At 55.5% G+C, this 21,386-nt stretch overlaps 1 protein-coding gene across 6 annotated transcripts; it reads left to right on the top strand.

Moving 5' to 3' along the window:
* The first annotated feature begins 4,045 nt into the window (after window positions 1-4,045).
* On the top strand, window positions 4,046-20,629 carry IMPDH1 (inosine monophosphate dehydrogenase 1). 6 transcript variants are annotated; one of them, XM_070617622.1, is made up of 17 exons: window positions 4,071-4,332; window positions 5,787-5,914; window positions 8,815-8,913; window positions 11,039-11,087; window positions 13,092-13,193; window positions 13,342-13,416; window positions 13,715-13,921; window positions 14,075-14,162; window positions 14,968-15,167; window positions 15,868-15,958; window positions 16,155-16,250; window positions 17,578-17,721; window positions 17,820-17,964; window positions 18,267-18,410; window positions 18,543-18,626; window positions 19,195-19,211; window positions 19,881-20,629. In XM_070617622.1, the coding sequence occupies exons 3-17, from the start codon at window positions 8,816-8,818 to the stop codon at window positions 19,979-19,981; spliced, it is 1,641 nt and encodes a 546-aa protein (XP_070473723.1). In that variant the 5' UTR covers window positions 4,071-4,332; window positions 5,787-5,914; window position 8,815; the 3' UTR covers window positions 19,982-20,629. The 6 variants fall into 6 exon arrangements, with proteins under 6 accessions (XP_070473722.1, XP_070473725.1, XP_070473721.1 ...); XM_070617623.1 differs by lacking the exon at window positions 5,787-5,914 and adding an exon at window positions 6,981-7,060 and having other exon boundaries at window positions 4,099-4,332; XM_070617624.1 differs by lacking the exon at window positions 19,195-19,211 and having other exon boundaries at window positions 4,060-4,332.
* Window positions 20,630-21,386: the final 757 nt, after the last annotated feature.

The raw sequence follows: 21,386 nt of genomic DNA, 5'->3' as shown, positions 1-21,386 counted from the left end.
ACTTCCTGAGCCTTAGTTTCCTTGCCTGAGAAATAGTCATAAATAATGGGAAGCAGGATTAATGAGAAAAATATGCAAGGCGCATATCCTAGTGTCTGACAAACATACTCAGTTAATGTTGGCCTTCTTCCCACCGTGATTTTAGGTCCTCATATTATAGTTGTCCTTGCTTTTTCCTCTTTCCGGCATCGTGGGTAACTCAAGGGCAAGAACTAAACCTAATTCCTCTTTGCACTCCTCTATTGCCTAAGCACAGCGCTTTGCCCATAGTAGGTACTCCACACATTTTTGAAGAATGGGCTATGCACCTGACTTCAGGAAGCCGGGAAGGTAAGGGAGTGCAGACAGACTAGCACCTGCACTCACCACCACCTCTCAGTTTTATAGCCCCGTGTTAATTGCATCCTAATCCTGTAAGTGTATTTGATTCATATTCTTTGTTTCAAGCTGGAAAGGACTCTCGACAAGATCTAATCCAATGCTCTCATTTCTCAGAGGAGGAAACAGGCCCAGTGAGACTGTGTAGCTGTTTCACATACAAAAAACTGAAACAGTCCATTGTCCTACCAGCTTTAGGAAGATTAAGTAGTTTTGCTTTAGTTCCAGCTTCTTCAAATGGTTCCTCTAGACCAGGCTTTCTCGATGTCGGCACTGTGGGCATTGGGACTGGACAATTCTTTGTTGTGAAGGGCTGTCCTGTGCACTGGAGGAGGTTTAGCAGCATCCTTGGCCTCTACCCACTAGATGCCAGTAATACGCCCCTCCTCCCTTAGTCATGACAATGAGAATTGTCCCTAGACATTGCCAAACGTCTCTGTGAGAACCGCTTGTCTAGACATTACTACAGGTAATATCCCTTCGTATGAAATGCTGAGGCCCTCAGGTTATCTCACTGAAATGAGATTGCTTTAATGAATAGTTTGCTAGCAAATCTTATTTGCAGTCAACAAGCTCTGGAGAAAAGACAGAGCCACTCTGTAGTGAGCTCCAGGTCTCAGTCACTACTCGGGCTCACGCGTGCCGTATGTGTGTGTCATTTATGTATCATATTCTGCCTACTCCTAGAGGCCTTTGAAGCGGACCCTGACTCATTTCTTTCTCAGAACAACTGGCTATGTTCTGTGTGTTTCCTAGGAGCCTGGGCTGTGTGGAGGGGTGTCCTCCCCGCTCAGAGCCCTCCTCACATTGGCCTCTCCTTGTCTGTTTGTCTCTCTGCCCCAGTGGACTTCAAGGTCCATAGCAGCAAAGACAATGACCATCTTATTCACCATTTTACTCAGCATCAGGAGTTTCCCAATAAATGTTTGTTGAATGAATATGTAATAGAAATGATAATATATTGCATTTAGCTGTGGGTCAAAAGTGCAGAAGTTGGCTACAGCTCACTTGGTTTACAATAATCATTGCTTCTGTTTGTTAGGAGCCTACTATGAACCAGGAACTTTACATGTATCATCTTGCTAATGGCAAACCAACCTTTCACCACTTGAAAGATGAGGAAATTGAGGCTCAGAGAGTTTGTTACTTGGGTGATTATATAGCAAGGAGCCCAAATTTGGACCTAGGTTTACCTAATTGCCAGTCTTAGTCCTCTTTGACATAATACCTCTCCTGCTTACAGTCATAAACCTGTATGTTGGCTCTTTCTATGTATAGGATGAGTGGTTCATGAATGGGGACCAGAAAAATGACTTTATCATTATGTACAATTTAGATTGGTCCACCTTTGCCTGTTTAAGAGATCTGCAGGGACATACAAATAGTCTTTTTATATAAAATTGTCTTAATTCATTTGGGTAACTATAACAAAAATACTGTAGCATAACTATAACAAAAATATGGTAGAGTAATTATAACAAAAATACAGTAGAGTAACTATAATAAAAATACTGTAGACTGGGTGGCTTAAACAACAAATATTTACTTCTCGCAGTTCTGGAGTCTTGGAAGTCCAAGATCAAGGCACTGGCAGATTCAATGTCTGGTGACAGCTTGCTTCCAGTTTATAGATGTGTGTCCTTCCACGGCAGAAGGGGTGAGGGAGGTCTCTGTGACCTTTTATAATGGCACTAATCCCATTCATGAGGGCTCTACCCTCATGATCTAATCACCCACAGAGGTCCCACCTCCAAATACCATCACATTGGGGATTAGATTTCAATATATGAGTTTTGAGAGGACACAAACATCAGTCTATAGCAAAATTATTCTCTACAGTAGTGCCCCCCTTATCTTTGGTTTCCCTTTCCATGGTTTTAGTTACCCATGGGCAACCATGGTCAGAAAATATTAAGTGGAAAACTCCAGAAATTAACAATTCATAAATTTTAAATTGCACCCCGTTCTGAGTAGAGTAATGAAATCTTGTGCCATCCTGTTCCATCCTGCCCAGGACGTGAATCATCCATTTGTCCAGCATATCTATGCTGTATACGCTACCCACTGATAGTTACTTAGTAGCCATCTTGGTTATCGGATTGACTGTCATGGTATTGCAGTGCCTGTGTTCAAGTAACCCTTATTTTACTTAATAATGGCCCCAAAGTGCATGAGCAGTGATGCTGGCAATTTGGACATGCCAAAGAGGAGTTATTGTTGTTAATCTCTTACTGTGTCTAATTTATAAATTAAACTTTATCATAAGTATGTATTATAGGAGAAAACAGTATATATACGGTTCAGTGCTATCTGAGGTTTCAGGCATCCACTGGGTGTTTTGGAACATATCCCCTGTGGACAAGGGGGGGACTATTGTATAATGGCATTCACAGTGACAAGATTTCATGTGTGGCCAAGAGTCAGAGAAACTGTGTTTTAATCCTGAATCAGGGGAGTGGGTATGTACATGGATAGGAAAACATACCAGGCAGGATAAAATCCAAGATGTTAACTTTGCATAAACCAAATTTCCTTTGTAAAATAGTTGCTAAAAGGTCTGACCTGTAGCTCTGCCTCTTTGAAATGAATCTCAACATTCCCCGACCATTCAGTGTTTACCATTTTCTCTCTCGCATTGTCAGATTTTTTTTTTTAAAGATTTTATTTTTTTCCTTTTTCTCCCCAAAGCCCCCCAGTACATAGTTGTATATTCTTCGTTGTGGGTCCTTCTAGTTGTGGCATGTGGGACGCCGCCTCAGCGTGGTTTGATGAGCAGTGCCGCACCCAGGATTCGAACCAACGAAACACTGGGCCGCTTGCAGGGGAGCGCGGGAACTTAACCACTCGGCCACGGGGCCAGCCCCTTGGATTCTCAGATTTTTTAAAGTACATAGTATATAAGAATTGTCAACTGTTTATTTCCTATGTACTCTGTCTCCCCAAAGAAATTGCCTGAGGGCAAGGACTCTTACTTTTCGCTGGGACCTTTGCTAGGTGCTCAATCATTGTTGACAATGACAGTAACAAGGATGAAATAGAAAAAGCTATGCTTTCTAGTCAGTAGGTGAACAAGTTTGAGCACCTGTGTGCTCAGCCCCACTCCCTGGTTATGGGGTACCCCAAACGAGGGACGACAAGGCCCTTTTCCTTAAGGAGCTGCAGCCGTATCTGTCCCTTCCTCAGGTAGTGGCAGGTAAGGGCTGAAGAAAATCTGTTTTCCTCTAGTTTACGGCAATCTGTTGAATAGACAAAGCAGGCAGTAGGCAAAGGGAGATGGATAGCCTTCCCGCGCCTACTTTGCCCTGGCAGGGAGGTCTGCGGCTGGCCAGTAGGAGGCGCTCCAAAGAAACATGCAGAGGGACCCACACAAGATGTGAAGAAAACCACGGCCTCTGGAAAAACACTGCGCTCCTTTCCTCTCTGGTTTTCCTCGGGAGGGACCAGGAGAAACTGGAGGGTCTGGACGGCGGCGAAGATGCCAGGGCTCTTTGCAGTTGCACCTCCATCTCCCCGTGATCCGGGATGAGACACACCGGCTGAGTCTGGGCAGCTGAGTAGAGGGGCGGGACGCGGAGAAGCGCGGTGCAGCGGCGGAGCCCAGCGGATCCTCCCTCTCCCGAGATGCCCCGCCCCATCACTCGAGCCACGCCCCCGGCACGCAGGCCCCGCCCCGGAGGCCCCGCCCCCTCCCCGGGCCCAAGCTGGGCTGCGCTCAGTCCCCAGCCCGGGCCCCGGGAGCCTCCAGGCGGAGAGGCTCCCGCCCGCCCCGCGCCGCGGCCTCCGCATGGAGGGGCCCCTGGCTCTGCCAGCTGGGTCGGGGCCGCTCCCGCCGCCGCTGCAGGGAGACGGAGCCGCCGCTGTTCTGGAGCCCGGAGCCCGGCAACACCCGGGACACGAGACGGCGGCGCAGCGGTACAGCGCCCGCCTGCTGCAGGCCGGCTACGAGCCGGAGAGGTGACGCCCAGGGCAGAGCGCGCGGGGCGCATCCGGGGCGGGCGCGGCGGCTCCGGGAACCAGGCAGCGCTGCGGGGGAAGGGAGGGGCAGGTCCCACCACCTTTGCGCTCTAACAGCGCCAACCTCTAACTTCCTAAAACTGGGCTCAGACGCCACGCAGCCAGCTTTAGTTGGGGGATGCAGGCGGGAACTGTGCAAAGGGTTCAGTGCTGCGTTGCATCCGGGAGCAGGTCCGAAAAACGCTCCCTAAAATCTTAGCCCAGGATCGGACCTCGACTACACACCCAACGACACCTGGTCCAAGTGGCTCCTGAGGTTCAAACAGTGCTTGTTGGAGTTTCTGTTCAACTTTGCTTAGTCCTCCTTAGCTGTTTCTTCCTAGAACTGTCTTCAGAGTCTTACTGGCAGGTGTAGGTGTCCAGATGGATCGCCTCCTCAGAGCCGGGCGAGGACACTGTCCCCTCTTGACCATTCACTGAGGTGTGATGAGGCTGCCAGTGCAGCTCACCTCAGGGTCTCTCCTAAGATTCAGGACCCTCTCCTGCCTTTAGTGTGCTGGGGTCTGTAAGGGTCACTGGAGGAAGAGTGGGGGTGTTGAGCTGGGACCCAGGAGGACTGACTGAAAAGGAGACAGTGACTAATCTCTGGATTGTATCGCAGCTTGAAATGCAATCCCGCTATCCTTCCGGTCCAGAGGATTTGGACTTCTTTCTCTGCCCCATCTGTTGGTGCTCAGCAGCTTGGGGAGGTGACCTGGAAGCTGGGTTGGGGGGGTGGTCTGGGGGAATTAGCCCTGCAGCTCCGCTCAGGGGCTGGCCGCTTATGTAAGAACTTTTAAGGGCTTAAGGGGCTATTGAGTGAAGCCTGGCTCTCCTGCCCCCATGGGGGGCCTCTCTAGAACTGCCTCAGGTTTGGGCGACCCTATCCTTCCTCCCATCCTGGAAATCCAGCTACTGGGGCTCAGGAACCAGGGCAATAAGGAGAGCCCACAGGAGGTTAGGGAGCAGGCTGGGGCACTTGGGGGCTTGATGGAGGCAGTGTCTTGCTTAGAGCAGATATTACAAAAGTATCGTTTCAGAGCTCAGACCTGGGCCATGCAGGAGCATCCCTTCTCCAGATTGTACTTTGCATCAAGGGGCCATTCCCACCCCCAACCAGGCTCTGAAAAGCATTGTAAAACCTGAACCCCAGCTAGGTGGTGTAATGAGATTCAAAACCTGCTGGCTAGACCTCCATCTGCCATCACTAGCTTAGAGCTGTGGGAAGACGACAGGGCTGGATGAGAAGTCCTGGGTCTGAGGCCAGTGTTACTGCTCTCTGGCTTGAACTTGGGCAAACCGTGTCCCCTGTCCCAGCTCAACAATGCCAATGTTGTTGTTACCTCTTTTTCCCCCCTACCCCCACCCCCAGTCTTCTCCTCAAAAATGTTTTGAAATCTTGTCCCTTCAAACAGCCGCGGACCAGATAGAGACCTCTGGGCTCCCAGCCTCGACCTTGGTGCCCAGTTGGGCACTATTCCCCCACTACTCTGAGGAAGGGGCTCAGGCTGCTCTCCTGCCCTGCTGCCCTCACAGCTGCCAGGTGGGAATCTCAGGGGACCAACACCTCTTCCTTGGGCTGAGGAGGCCCACTGGTTGCCTCGGTGTCTCTGCCCTATGGAGGAAGCAGCTGGGGAAGATCAGGAAGAGGGAGGAGGAAAGTGGTGGGGGTGGGGGGGCTGGGGGAGTGGATTAACAGTTTCTGGAAAAGGACAGCCTAACCCAGGGCTGAGCCCAGCAGCTTAGAGTAATGAGGAGCCCTGACACAGGTCAAAGCAGGAGGGGCTGTGGGGCAGCAGGAGAAGGGAGTGGGGCTGTCAAGTCTATTGTCACTGGGAAGGGGACCCTCCCCACAATGCAGCCTGGCAGCCTCCTCCCCTGGGTCTGAGTTCTAGGCTGGGGCAGCTGTCACATTAAGGTCACCTGAGATGGCAGAACCCAGCTGCTGACCTGGGCCCCAGCCCTGGTGGAACCCTGAATAGTACCCTAGCCATTCCTGACCCATGCTGTAGGGGAAAGTGACCCAGAGCAGGTCCCTTAGAGACCCAAAGAGACCATAGGGTCAGCCTGTGCTCTGTGTCTGCAATTGCCATTATAGCCCTATCCTTCTGTGGCTAGAAAGGTGTCCAGGGCAGCTCTGGATGGCCAGAGTGCTTTCTCTGGCTGGTCTCTCTCTTCTGCCTGGAGGGGGACCTCCAGTGAGAGGTCCTAGTACTGTTCCCTGAGGGTAACCCCCATTCCCCCATATGGCACGGGCACTCTGGATGAGTCTATGAGTGCTGAGGAGTCAAGTGCTTCCCAAACATCGCTGGCAAGCTGGCCACAGCCCCCACTCAGCAGAGAATCCCAGCAGGCCCGCTCCCTCCTTTTCCATGCCAGAGGACCTTCAGAGGCCCCCATCAGGAGGCCTCCTTGGGGCTCCTCTGGTGGAGAAGGAAGCTTGGGGTCTATGATGTTCTGGTCCCTCACAGTTAGAGGAGAGAGGACACTGTGGACGTCTGTGAGTCTCCTCTAGCACTCTCAGTCTCACAGGCCTCATTGCCCCAGCTCTGTGGGAAGCCGCCCCTTCCCTCTGCACACAGATGGAACAGTCTGTGTTTTCCTGGCAGGGTCCCGGGGGCGTCATTGTGGGAGGCTGGGCATCCCATGGAGCCTCCCCTGGGCCTGGCTGCCACCACACCACTGAGAGGTAAACAAACCAGCCTCCCAGAGCTGAGGAAGGAGGGAGGGAGCATCACAGACAGCCACCTTGCCAGAGAGAGAACTGTGTCCCTGCCCTGCCTTTCGCTCACCTCACCAAGAAGTGAGCTGTGGGGACCACAGGAGGACAGAAGGAGGAGATGGTGGAATTGGGAATTTGGGAATTTGGAGGGGATAGGAATCTGCTCTTTAGCTTTTTTTTCTTTTTTCTTTCTTTCTTTCTTTTTTTTTTTTTTTTGAGGAAGATCAGCCCTGAGCTAACATCTGCTGCCAATCCTCCTCTTTTTTTTTTGCTGAGGAAGACTGGCCCTGAGCTAACATCCGTGCCCATCTTCCTCTACTTTATATGTGGGACGCCTACCACAGCATGGCTTGCCAAGCGGTGCCATGTCCTCACCCAGGATCCGAACTGACAAACCCCGGCCGGTGAACCCCGTGCTGCCAAAGCGGAACATGCACACTTAACTGCTGCGCCACTGGGCCGGCCCCATGCTCTTTAGCTTTTGGTCAGGCAGTCGCATTAGCAGTTCTGGTCACACAAGAGGGAAGGGTCTCCTCCCTGCTACCCTACCTCTGCCCATGTGAATCAATTTGCTACCTAATCTTACTGCCCCCATGTGGAAATCTGGGTCTTGCTGGGCACCCACAGTGACCACACTTCTACTTTGGGAAATTCTCAGAACTTCCTAAGCATCTGTCCCAATTTGTATGCATACGTACTTGGCTAAGCCAGGCCTGTGATCCTCACTCATCTGCCCACCACACTACCCTCCCAAAGGAAAACGAACTTTCCTCTCTGGGGTTAAAACCCCTGGTACCCCACCACTTTCTGAGCTGGGGATTGGACAGGGATGTCAGACTGAAGCACTGGACAGGGCGACAGAAGCAGGGCTGCCCCTCCCTCCCTTCTGAACTGTAGGTTTTGCATCCATAAAATGAGGGTACCTAATAATTGGCAATTAATAGATTGTAGAGTAAATGTGATCATTTATGAAAAATGCCTTGTAAACTGCAGAGAGTTCTAAGGCCACACAAAGGTCAGGGAGTGTCATTGTTAAGAATGCCTGCCCCCTTGGAATGATGTCGGGTTTGGGGGGAGTCACGAGGGAGGGTACACTGCTCAGAGGGTACAACCTTAAACTACTGTGTGTCGGGGAGCTGTGAGTTCAAACCACGTCCTCAGAGCTCCGGGCCCAGATCAGAGTCTGGGCCTTAGTCTTGGGGAAAAGTAAACCATGTTAGAGGTACCCCTGGGGATGGGGACTAGGGCCAGAGTAGACTCAGGCTGGCGGAGGCCGGGTGGCCTGCTGTGGCCCAGGCTGGGGGCGAGCGTGGGGATGCGCTGCGGGGGGTCTAGGAGGCGGGAAGAGACGCGGCGGAGGGGGCGTGTCCCGGCCTGGCTCAGCCCCCTCCTCGGTTGCACCCACACCCCCATCCCCAGCCCCCGCTGTGCCACTGCGGGTGGCCCTGCGCGAGCGTGCGGCCGCGGCGGCTGGGCCGGGCTCCGCGGGGCCCTTTGTGCGGCGCAGGGCGGGGACGGCGGCCTCCCGGGGGAGGGGCGGGAGGAGAGGGCGGTGGCCCGGGCCCGCCCCGCCGCTGCCGCAGCCCCCGCCCCCGGCCTGCCCGGCCCGCGGCGGCAGCGTGGCCGCGGCGTCAGCAGCAGCAGCAGCAGCAGCAGCAGCGGCAGCGGCGGCGGGGCGGCCCGCGCGGGTGTTTATGTCGGGTCGCGGTGTCTCCCGGCAGCATGGCGGACTACCTGATCAGCGGCGGCACCGGCTACGTGCCCGAGGATGGGCTCACCGCGCAGCAGCTCTTCGCGAACGCCGACGGCCTCACCTACAAGTAAGCGCAGGGGCCCTCAGCCCCACCTGGGTGCTCACACCGACACGCCGCGATCCCCCGGCCCCGGCCTTGCACGTGCACCGTGCTCCGCTCGGTGACGCCCGTGTTCCCGGGCCCGATTCGAGCGACTTGGGCGGCGGGGGGCGGGGAGAACTGGGCAAGGGAAGGAAGGCGGCCCGCGCCGCGAGTAGACGGACGTGGCATAGCGACATCACGTCCCTCGGTGCCATGCCCTGTTTCTGGCCAGATCTGGGTCCGATCGTCCCCCTTCCCCCCTCTCATGGGCATCTTGGCCGTGTGGATGGGCCTTTCCGCGTGTGGGAAGACGAAATGTGGGAGTTATGGAGACTTGTCTCAGACCTTGGTCCAGGACACCCTCACTCCCAGCGTCACCACGAGAACAGAGGGGGCCCTGGAGCCTAGCTAAGGCAGCTGCTTGGGTGTTACCCCCAGGGGAGGCCCAGCTGGGCAGTTGGGATGGCTCCTTTTTCCACTGTTCAGTCCAGCCCTCTTCCCACTTGTGCCCCTGGGTGCCCACAGGTTCGCACTAGTGCTCCCCTGGACATGAGTATTCTGTGACTACCACCCCGAAACCCATCCCACCTGGGATTTGGGAGGAGGACAAGACCAACCATTTGCCTCTGGCTTAGTCTGCTTTTCTGTGGGCTCTGAGCCAACCGTCCTGCCTGCTGCAGGCCTGGCACTAGCTCTCCTGGCTGCAGGACTGTGGCCCTGCCAGGAAGGAGCATCAGAACCTGGGACTGGGGCGGAGTGGGGATGCTGGCAAGCCAAGAGCATCCCTGCCCTGTCTCCTGCCAGTCCCTGTCCTTGCCTGTAAGCACTCCTGCTTGGCAGGCAGTTTCCCTAGACACAGGACACCTAGTCACTCCTGAGGAGTGTCTCCTCTTGCCTGTCTGTAGTTGGGGTGTGGGCCAGGTGAGGGATGTATGTAATACCTAGAAAATGCCAAGGGGCCCAAACCCCAGCATTTCTTCTCTGGCCTTTAAGGGAGCCACAAAGGCCTCTTCACTTTACGGAAGAGGGGCTGCTGAGGGGCAGGGGCAGGGCAGTTAAGATTCTTTATTTCTTTGGTGGTCTTTGATGATGGGGGAGAGAGTATCTCTTTGATATATTTTTCACTGAAGTTGCCCAGGGAAACTCCCTAGGGAAATTCCTAGGAGTTGCTCAAGGGCCTGGGGCAGATTAGAGACCCTCCCCCTCCCATCCACCCTGTAGCTTTTCCTTCCTGTGCTGGGGTGCCTCTACTTTGCTTAGTCCAGTTGGAGGTGTTCCTGAAGTGTGGGACATTTGCATTTGGGTGTGTCTGTCAAGGCCCTGTGATAGGCAGATTGAGCCTGTCGGGGCCCCTGGGCTGTGGCACTGGGCCTTGCCACACCTATGCAGACCTTCTGGGGTTCGCTGTGACCATGGCCAACCTTAGAGTTGGCAGCTGCCATGCTTTGGATGGGGACCCAGTGTCCTGGTCCTAACTGTGAGGACCTTCCTCCCCTTTCCCATCCCAGGCGATGTCTGTTAGTTGCTCCAGTCCAACTGTGCAAACATTTGCCAATGCCTGCTCTGTCCGAACATGCCCCACGCTCAGCCCCCCGGGGTCCCTCCATGCTGTTCTGAACCCTGTGTGACTCAGCAGCCCCGGCATGGGCTGTGCAGCTTATCCTGTGCTGTGTGCTGTGTGGTGTTCATGCCATGCTGCACTACTGAACTGCTCTCAGGTTCATTCCATGTTTGCTTATTGTCTCCCCCTATCAAGATTGAGAAGTTTTTAAGGGCAGGCACTGTATCTCCTGTGTGGCATAACAGGAACTTCTGTGTCCCTTGACAAACTCTGAGTCCTGAAGGCAATGGACATTTTGGGCCAACTGACTTGGTGGCATCCTGGGTCCACAGACCTCCCACAGTCTTTGGCTCTAGCTCTCTGGGCTGGAGTTGCCAAGATGCTAGTGAGGGGCACGAGGGTGGGTCAGCCCTGGCGGGGCAGCAGGAATCAGGGGGGGCTCCAGTCCTGCCCCTCTCCCCACCCCCATGCTGCCTTCCTGGCATGGTAGGTCCTGCCCCTTGCGGGTACCCTCCTCACTTAGTAACACTTGCTTTTCTCTCTTCACAGTGACTTCCTGATTCTCCCAGGATTCATAGACTTCGTAGCTGATGAGGTGGTGAGTACCTCTTCCGTTGATGGGGGAGAGGGGCTGTGTATGTGGAGAAGAGGGTGACTTCTTGCTCAAGGGCAGGGTGTAGGGGAGACCTTCCTTGGGAGTGTGGTGGATGCGGCCTTTATTGGTGCCAGAGAAACTGGCACAGTGCAGTGGGTTATGCCTAATGGGGCAGAGGCAGGAGTGGGGATGCAAGGGTTTCCTGCGTGGTGGGCCTGGCACTGGGCCAGAGGGCTCTCTGTCCCTGACAGAGCCTGAGGTGTGAGGGTCAAGAAGGCCCTAGGAGGGGGTGGGCATGGGTGTGGCTGCCTTATTACCATAGACCAGAAGGATTGGATGTTGTCTGAAATGCTGAGTAAGGAAATGATAGAAGCCAATAAAATTATGAAGACTTTGAATGAAGTGGACAGACTTGTTTGTGGATCTACAACATACAAGAATCTAAAATAGGGTTTGAAGGAGTTAGATTTTGGACGAATACAAGGAAACACAGTGCCTTGCTTTACCGGAGGGGCTCAGCAATGAGCCAGATGAATGAGCAATGTCCTTTACACAGTTAACATACGATGAACTCCTAGGAGCCAAGGGTAGTGTTGATGGGTGTAAGCCATTTCGTGGAAAAGTTAGATTATTTTATGATGAATTCTTACACATTAAGAAACAGTTTCTTTCCTTTTGCTGTTATTGATATTTATTGTGGTCTGATTCCCATGAAAGGCCAGAGGACCCCAGGGTGCCTGGATCACTTATATGTTGGAGAAGGTCACTTCTAGCCTGTGTAGCCAGTGCTGACCCAGACAGATATTTAGGAGGAAATTTGGGCTATTTTGGGTATTTCCCTTATGATAGCAACCATCAGCTATTGAGTTTACCGCAGTTTACCTAGCACCCTGGCTTTGTGCTGGAGCCTAGGCAGTGTGCTGGAAAGAGAGGGATAGAAGAGACCCCTGCCGGCTGACCTGTCCTGTGGCCTCTGTCAGGAAGGCTGTGCCTCTTCTGTGGTATGATGAGAGAGCAGAAGGGGGCGTTGTCTAGACTACAGGGCCAGGGTTCTGAGCCAGGGTCTGTAGATGGACTTCAGGGGCCTTAAATCCCCAAAAATTATATACCACAGTCCATGTCTGAGTGTTTTGGGGGATGGGATCCACACTGTTGGCCTGAATCTCGGAGGGCTCTGATCTGGTCTGACCTACTGTTCATAGGCAGATGCCTCCCAAATGTATATTTGCAGTCCTGAGCTCTTCTAAAGTGGAAGACGCTTTGTCACCTACTTTCCTGGATGTCTAATAGGCTCCTTCCCGCACCTTGTCCCTCCTAGTCACCAGCTTCTCCTGCCTGGCCCTGTCAGCAGCCTCCTTGGTGGTCTCCCTGCCTCAGGCCTTGCCGCCTAGAATCCGTTCTCCACATCAGACCCTGAGCAACCTCTTTAAAACGTACATCAGATCATGTCTCTCTTCTGCCTCAGACCCTCCGGTGGCTTTTCATCTCAGAATCCAATCTAAACTCACCTCCCTGGCTTTCAAGGCTACACATCCTGGCCCTCCACCTGCCTCTCGCCCCTCAGCCCCTGCCTCCTGCCCTCTACCCCACTGGCCTTCTTTGTCTTTCTCCACTACGCTTCAGGAAGAGTGGGAATCAGAGGCGGGTTTCACAAACGCCTCCCTCGGCCTGGGACGACAGGCCCTCAGACTTTCCCTTGATTGGCTTCCACTGGTCAGCTCCTGAGAGGGAGGCTTTCCCTGACCACCACATGCTTCTTCCAGGGTCACTTGGCCTTATTGTTTTTCTCTGGAGCCTATGTCCTGACGGAAATCATCTTGTACAGGTTTTCCATCACTTTTCTTCCCAAGTAGAAGGTCAGCTCCAGGAGAGATGGCAGGGACTTGTCTGCCTTGTGCACTGCTGTGTCCCCAGGGCTGTCCTGGTGCTGGGTACGTGTAGGAGCTCAGCACATGTTTGTCAAGTGAATGATAAAACTCTTCACATAGACTCTGCCTCCATCCTCAGGACCTGACTTCAGCCCTGACTCGGAAGATCACGTTGAAGACGCCACTCATCTCCTCTCCCATGGACACTGTGACAGAGGCTGACATGGCCATCGCGATGGCTGTGAGTTGGGCACATGGGTGGGGACCCCTGGGCCAAGGGGACTGAACAGAGTTGGCTGGACATCAGGAGGAATTGGAATCAGAGGTGGGCTTTGCAGAGTGAGGAGGGCTGGCCCCCTGGCTCTGACTATGCTTCCCTTCCACCCCAGCTGATGGGCGGTATTGGTTTCATTCACCACAACTGCACCCCAGAGTTCCAGGCCAACGAGGTGCGGAAGGTCAAGGCAAGTACCAGGCCCATCCCCGGAAAGAAGATGCCACCGTCCGCCCCCACCCCTCAGATCCTCTCACCATCCCTTGCTAGCCCTGCAGGCTGCTGCATTCCCTGGCTGATTGTTGTGGGGTCTTGTCTGCCCTTCTCCACAATGGGGGCTCAGCCCTCATTTTCCTACCAGTCTCTCACCCATTGAGAGCCCTGGCTCCTCTGTGGCATGGCCAGGACACCCGCTGCCGCCTGTGGCCAGGCTGTACACCACCTCTAACTTTCTTCCAGCCTTTTCCTCCCTCTTTCTCTGCCCGCAGAAATTTGAACAGGGCTTCATCACAGACCCCGTGGTGCTGAGCCCCTCACACACCGTAGGCGATGTGCTGGAGGCCAAGATTCGGCATGGCTTCTCTGGCATCCCCATCACTGAGACGGGCACCATGGGCAGCAAGCTGGTGGGCATCGTTACCTCCCGAGACATTGACTTTCTCGCTGAGAAGGACCACACCACCCTCCTTAGTGAGGTACCTGCAGGGCAGGGAAAGGGTGGCTGGGTCAGACAGAAGACCCCACACCCTGGGGCCTCAGGCTGGTGCCTGTGACCAGGGACCAGAGGGAGGCCTGGCTCCGTTCTTTCTTACCTGCCAACCTGCAGGGAAATGTTCCTGGCCCCACAGGTGATGACACCGCGGAATGAGCTGGTGGTGGCTCCAGCAGGTGTGACATTGAAAGAGGCAAATGAGATCCTGCAGCGCAGCAAGAAAGGTACCAAAGAGTAGGCAAAAAACTCCACACCTCCCAGCCTGGCTCCTGTTCCCCAGGCCCCATGCCTTCCCAGCCTTGCAGGTTGTCCCAGGTCCCAGACTGGGCCCTGGGGAAGGTTTGAATAACCTCAGGCGAGAGTGTGATTCCTGAGGTCCTTTTCCTGGCTTAGGAAAACCTGTCCTTTATTCAGCATCTTCACAGTATGTTTCCCCCAAAAACTAGTCCTGTGAAGTACTCATCAGAAAGAAAGGGCTTTGTGGTCTTATAAGTCTGCAAAATACTGCTTTCTATATCCCTCATCTTGCATAAAGAATTGTACATTAGCTTATTAAAGGCCCTGAGAAGTCTTGCAGTTAAATATTTTTGACATTGGGGCTGTTGACAGAATGAGTCCCTGACTCATACTGGATTGTTCTCTGGGGGTGGTGTTGGGCAGGGCACATGTTCCTCCCTGCAGGACAGCCTCAGATTTGTGCCCTGCGTAGGAGCTTTTGACCACTGTGGCCTGTGGCCCAGCAGGTGAAAGGCTGCCAGTGCTCAGGGGCTGCCCACCCTCCTGTGGCCAGGCCACAGGGGAGGAAGAGCTCCAGGAACCTGCTTGGCTGTGAGGTTTCTTTGCTTCCTGTTCCTTGGGAAGAGCTCCAGGTACCTAGGAGTACTTCCTGTGTGGGTGCTGTCACCTAGTGGCTGTTATGAGTACTTCAGTGGATGCTCTGGAGTGGTCCATGTTCATCCTCTCTCCCCCCACCCCCACCCCAGTGCCCAGAAGCCTGCTCCTTCATCTCACCTCTGCATTCCTCGTCAGGGAAGCTGCCCATTGTCAATGATCAGGATGAACTAGTGGCCATCATTGCCCGCACCGACCTGAAGAAGAACCGGGACTACCCTCTGGCCTCCAAGGATTCCCACAAGCAGCTGCTGTGTGGGGCAGCCGTGGGCACCCGTGAGGATGACAAATACCGCCTGGACCTGCTCACCCAGGCAGGCGCCGATGTCATAGTGCTGGTACGGGCACCGCTCTGGAGCGCAGGTGGCTCAGTAGAGGCTTAGGAGACCCCTGTTCACCCGTCATTAAGCCTGTGACCCTCCTTGCAGCTCTCCTCCCCGCTCTGAGCGCTCGTGGGAGTCAGAATTGGGAGGGTCACTGGTGCTCTGACAGCTAGAACAAACTGTGGGCGCCTCCGAGGGTGCTCCGTGCTCATAAGTTGACCCCAGTAGTTATAGCTCACATTCATTGTGAACTTCCAACTCACCAGGCGCCACACAAAGACCTTTATGTAGACAAACTCATTTCATCCTCCCGACAGCCCCCTGAAGTACAGTTACCATGCCTGCTTGTCAGATGAAGAAACTGAGGCTTTCAGGAGGTTAAATAATTTAGTTTGGCTGGTGAGTTGGTGAGAACAGGGTACGACCCCAGGCCACATGTCCTTGCTGTGGGGACCAGTCCATACAGGGGGTATGAAAGGGCTGTGTTTGCTCTGAGACTATACATTTCTGTGCTTAACCTTCTGGGGAAAGCAGGCCCCTCTGAGAATCAGCTGAGAGCCGTCAAGTGTTTTCTCAGAAAAAACACACACACACACACAAAAGTGCGTTCTTGTAACATGTTTCATGATTTCAGGAGTTTGTCCACTCAGTACCCCCTCCCCCAGTGAAGACTCTCAGCCTCTGAGCCTAAGCTTTCCTGTCCCCCTTCTCCCAGGACTCATCCCAAGGGAACTCTGTGTATCAGATCGCCATGGTGCACTATGTCAAGCAGAAGTACCCCCACCTCCAGGTGATTGGGGGGAATGGTGAGTGTGGGGTCCCCTCTCATCCTCAGCCTTGCCCCCTCACTGTGGAACTTCTTCTCTGTCTTTCACCATCCCTAGGTGATGGCATCACTCCTGCATGGGGGGCTGGGGGCTGAATGAATGGGCTTTGGTCACTGTAGGTGGGGGAGCTAGACTGGAGGGGCATGCCATCCTCACACTGTTCCTCTTTCCCCAGTGGTGACAGCAGCTCAGGCCAAGAACCTGATTGATGCTGGTGTGGACGGGCTGCGTGTGGGGATGGGCTGCGGCTCCATCTGCATCACCCAAGAAGGTGAGTGTCAGTAGGAGAATGGGTGACTGCCACTTCAAACACTCCACTGGGCCTCCCCAGGCCTCAGGGCCTCACTGTTTCATGCATCCGCAGATGCATGTTGAGTGCTGAGTCTGCCAGGCCTCTTCCCAGGTGGTGGGTTCAGGGGTAACTGGGGCTCTGACTCTGCCTGTCTGGGTCACTGACTTGAGGGGGAGGCTTGTGTAAGATGAGGTTACCTGGCGTTTTGGATGTGCGCCAGTCTGCTTCTCAGATTCTGGTCAAGGAGGCCCAATCTAGAGGCCCATGGCTGGTGTGAATACTTCTCTGAGGTGCTTGTTGGAAGCCAGCTTCAGTTCGGATTAGCTTTGTGACAAGGCGGATGCTTAAGACATGGAGACAGCATGCCCTGAATGTATAAAGATGTACACCCATGCTACCATGTGGTGACAGTTGGGGAGTCATGAAGCCCTTTTGTGGGGTGGGTTCCTGGACACAAATGGGGAAGGATGAGACCCTGACATGTGTCCCCATGTGGTTGAGGGGTGCTCCTTGGAGGCTGGTGGCTGACTTGTGGGGGCTGGCTTGGTCTGAGGGGATGTACTTGCTCCCTCTAGTGAGGGTCATTTCTCTAGAACACTGAATGACCCATTTGGTCTTCTCTACCAAAAACATCTCCCCGTTTTTGTCTCCAGAGCCTCTGCTTTTAAGTGTCTACCCTTCACCTTAGCTGACACCTCAGTGAAATGTAGGCTTTTGCTCAGTCACTTAATGAATATTAATTGAGCACCTACTGTGTGTCAGGCCCTGTTCTAAACCCTGGGGTACAGTAGGGACAAAATGAATGAAAGATCCCTCTGGAGAAGGCCTCTTCTCCATATTCTTCAGCCTCGCATCCATCCCTAGATAAGCACTGGTTTCTTAGAATGCCCACATCCAACCTCACACTTAAAGACCTTCGACAGTTAAACTTAAAGAAATGCACACCAGTAGCCCAGAGGAGGCCGTGAGTGCCTAACCCTGCTAACGGGCTTTCAAATGCAAGCCTCATGGGGGAGCTAGTGCGTGGGGCGAGGTGAGACTGGGGACCCCCAGGCCGAGTGCACAGTCTGGGGGCCAGTACCGCTGCCCCCATCAGAGTCTCCCAGAGTGCTGTTATGGATGGGGTGGTCCAGGTTCCTGGAGTGACATTCACCCTGGTGTTATTTGCTGCCACCTATCTTGTGCCTCAGAAGCCTCAACCAGCCCCGCCCTTTTCCCCGAGTGGAGGTCGGGTACAAGGAGAAAGGGGCCTGTACCTGGCTCCTGTGGTGCTGTTGACACCTCTGCCTTGTGTACCCTCCCGCAGTGATGGCCTGTGGTCGACCCCAGGGCACTGCCGTGTACAAGGTGGCCGAGTACGCTCGGCGCTTTGGGGTGCCGGTCATAGCCGATGGCGGCATCCAGACCGTGGGGCACGTGGTCAAGGCCCTGGCCCTTGGAGCCTCCACAGGTGAGCGGGTCTATTGGGCAGGCTGGTGGGGGCTGGGAGCTGGGCGGGGCAGTAGGAGGGCTGTGGGACTAGAGGCACTGACCCCTCGCCCGCTGCAGTGATGATGGGCTCCCTGCTCGCCGCCACCACGGAGGCCCCTGGCGAGTACTTCTTCTCGGATGGGGTGAGGCTCAAGAAGTACCGGGGCATGGGCTCACTGGATGCCATGGAGAAGAGCAGCAGCAGTCAGAAACGATACTTCAGGTGCCCTGCCCTGAGCCCTGGCCCCAGGCGGATGAGCCCACAACCCACATGCCATTGACTTCCCAAGATCGTGCCCAATCTCCATACTATAGTTCTGGACACCAAGGCCCAGGGTACAAGTAGCAGACCTGGGACAGAACCTGGGTCACCTGACTCGGAATCTATGCTTTTTATGCTGTAGTCCAAGGAGAGGCTGCTTTGGGGTCCTTCTCAGTGGTATCCCCTCTGCCAGTGCCCTTGAGAGCTGGGGTGGGGTGCCCTGAGCCGTGAGCTGCTTGGCTTAGTCCCCGCCCTCCACGCAGCGAGGGGGATAAGGTGAAGATCGCACAGGGCGTCTCGGGCTCCATCCAGGACAAAGGCTCCATTCAGAAGTTCGTGCCCTACCTCATCGCAGGAATCCAGCATGGCTGCCAGGATATCGGTGCCCGTAGCCTGTCTGTCCTGCGGTGAGTGCTGTGATGAGAGGGGTAGCAGGTGGAGGGGCACTGGGAGTCTCCTGGCTCCGCCTTGCTTCCTTTCTCTTTCTCTCTCTTCTCTGCCCTTGGTACCCCTGACCTAATCTACCCACCTGCCTGCAGGTCCATGATGTACTCAGGAGAGCTCAAGTTTGAGAAGCGGACCATGTCGGCTCAGATTGAGGGTGGTGTCCATGGCCTGCACTCGTAAGTGTGGTGGCTTCCTTGCCCCAGCTGGCTGGCACTGGGTCGGGCAGGTGGGGCCGTGGTTCAGAGGCCAAGCTGAGGTTTCTGGGGCCCCACAGACCATCTGCACCAGGGATGGATGCTGCTGCAGGATATCCCCATCACCCTCCCCTGCAGGGCCCAGCCCATCCTTGAACCCTGTCCTTTAGCCCCCGCAGGCAGGCCCTCCCCTCCCCTCGGGCATCTCCCCCGAGCAGGGCATGGGAGATGTGGCCACTAGCCTCTCCCAGGCTCCCCAGCCCTTGCTTGCTCAGAAGCTTGGTGGCTGGTGGCAGGGGCTGGCAGTGCTGGGTTCTTGCTGGTGGCGGCACCAGGCAGGTAGGTGGAGGCTGGGGGCACGAGCCCTCCAGCAGGGAGAAGGGCAGAGAGACAGATGCCAGGGCCGGTGCTGGGGTGACCGTGGGCGGGGGCAGTGCTAGTTGGCAGCAGTAGTTACAGGCATGCGGCCCCGCCCTGGTCGAGAGGGCCTGTCCCCCAAGGCATAGGCGGGCATCTAACCTATGTCTCTTTCTGCCCCATCCTCCCGTAGCTATACCTTTCTGCCGTGTAAGTAACCGCGCTGCCCGGGCCAAGTGTAGAGTAGAGCAGGGGCAGTCTGGGTGGGACCTGGGCTGGGAGCAGGGGGCATTGGGTTGGGGGTGGTGCTGGGGTGTAATCGTGGGACATGGACCCTAGGACCAGCACCGTGGTGGGACAGCCAGCAGTAGCCCCTCCTCTAGCAGAAACACAAATCCCTTCTCGGGTGCAGAGAGGTGTCCCTGACTACAGGCCTGAGGCTGCCCTGTCTTGGACTGGACCCAGTGACTACAAGGGGCCTAGGCCACTGTGCGTGCGGGGATGGGGTGGAGACATGGGCAGCAGAGGTTCAGCTTGGTCTGAGCTTGCTCTGTGAGGATGGGCCGTGCCTTCCTGAGCTGTCTCTCCACCCCCGCACTGAGGACAGTCCACCAGCTGTGGCTGTGGCCAGACGGAGCATGGCTATCCCTGGACCTGGCCTGGTTCTTCCGGGAGCCTTGGCCTGGGGAGGACAAAGGCACAGAGTCTGCTCTTTCCCCCCTGCTGCCCCCCGTGGCTGAGAGGCAGGGGCTTCTGCAACTCACTGCCTTTCCCACATCTGGGGGCTGCCCTGGCAGCCCAGGGTCTGGGTAAGGGGATCTGGGAAGGCAGCAGGATCCACATACCCACTCTCCTTCCCCTCCTGCCTTGTCCCCACAGTTACGAGAAGCGGCTGTACTGAAGATAGTGGTGGAGGCCGAGGCGGTGGAGGGGGTGCGCCCCAGGGCCCCCCTTTGGGCACAGTGTCCCTCCATAACTGAGCGGTCCACAGATTTGCACTAGGGGTTCCTCAGCTCCTTTTCAGGGAGAGAGGAGGGGAGGCCCTGAGGGTCTGTGGCCCCTCCCTGGGCATCCCCCGCAGAGTCAGGACTGCTCCAGGGGCCAGGCTGCCCTGGGAGGCCCCTGGGTTCCCCCTTCTTCTGTCCCCCTGAGCCCAGCCAGCCTGGGCTCTCAGGCTCTGTGCCTGCCTCAGGTCTTTCTCGCTGCAGCCTGCTCCAGCCCGGCTCCTACTCCTGGGACAGGTGGCCCCTCCTGGCTTCTCCCGTAGGGCACCTCTCTCCCCACCCCCCACCCAGAAATGGTGCTCTCCTGGCCCTGCCTCTGGCCCCTTCCCAGGCTGCTGCCCCCTCAATGATGTGGCACTTCTGGGCTCCTGACCTAGGCCAGAGGGAGGTCTCTGCCCCCTTCCCCTGGTCCTAGGCTACCCAGGCCCTGCTCCTCAGGCCACTCCCCCTGTCCCTGGCCCTGGGGAGGAGGCTGCCCATCATTCCTGACTCACTACCATCCCCAGGTGTACCATTCCCGCCCTCTCCTCTCAGCTGCAGTTGAAGGCTTTAACTTTGCACACTTGGGATCATAGTTGCATCATTGTATATTAAATAATCAGAATAAACCAAGAGGTATCAACACCTCTGTCATCCTGTCTCTGTCCCTTGTCCATTGGGCACTTGGCCCCCATCCTGGTGGTGAACCACAGCCCAGAGCCCCATGAGAGCTGGGCTGGAGATGGGGGGCGCCAGGCCCAGCCTCCTCAGGAAGGTGATGAGGCCTTGCGGTACTCAGGGGGGTGCTGGCACAGGTGGGTCGCATGGTGGGAGGTCTCCCAGGCCCGTGCCCACACCAGCGTGCCCTCCTGCTGCCAGCTGGCCAGCAGCTCATGCAGGTGGGCAGTATTGCAGAGGGGTCATTGTGGCTGTAGAAGACCAGCATCGGGGGCCTCACAGGCAGCTGCCAGAAAGCGCCCATCGCAGCCTCGTAGTACCAAACGAACTGCTCAGCCTGGGCAGAGGTGGAAGTAGAGCATGGTTATGGCCCTGACCACTGGGCCCAGGGCCTGCGGTCTCATTAGCTGAGACACACCTGTGAGTCCCAGGTAGCATGGTGGGGGTGAGGGTGAGGGTGGGAGTGGGGTGTGGTAGTGGGGTCGGGGTGTGGCTCCCACTGTTCATGTGCTCCTCAGGACTTGCCTCCCAGCCTCGGACCCCTCCTGGTAGAGACAGCACTGACACATGGGCTGCTGCTGAATATCCCTGGAGTTGGGGGTCCTGGGACATACATGTTGCCTTCCTCTGCCTCTGTTGTTATAGTTGGACAGTGGGCACACAGCTGTCCCACTGAGGCAGAGACACCACTCAGGGGCAGAAGCAAGGAAGATGGCCTTGGAAT

The sequence above is a fragment of the Equus przewalskii genome, chromosome 4 (assembly GCF_037783145.1).
Source record: "Equus przewalskii isolate Varuska chromosome 4, EquPr2, whole genome shotgun sequence".
Taxonomy (NCBI): domain Eukaryota; kingdom Metazoa; phylum Chordata; class Mammalia; order Perissodactyla; family Equidae; genus Equus; species Equus przewalskii.
This window is presented reverse-complemented; position numbering and strand designations above follow the sequence as displayed.

What these genes read in the sequence shown, in the direction of transcription:
- IMPDH1 (XM_070617620.1), top strand. Translation starts at nt 4,163, where the DNA reads ATGGAGGGGCCCCTGGCTCTGCCAGCTGGGTCGGGGCCGCTCCCGCCG. An exon ending in ACATGGCCATCGCGATGGCT is followed by an intron (nt 13,194 to 13,341) that starts GTGAGTTGGGCA and finishes CTTCCACCCCAG; the next exon opens with CTGATGGGCGGTATTGGTTT. An exon ending in CCAGGTGATTGGGGGGAATG is followed by an intron (nt 15,959 to 16,154) that starts GTGAGTGTGGGG and finishes CTCTTTCCCCAG; the next exon opens with TGGTGACAGCAGCTCAGGCC.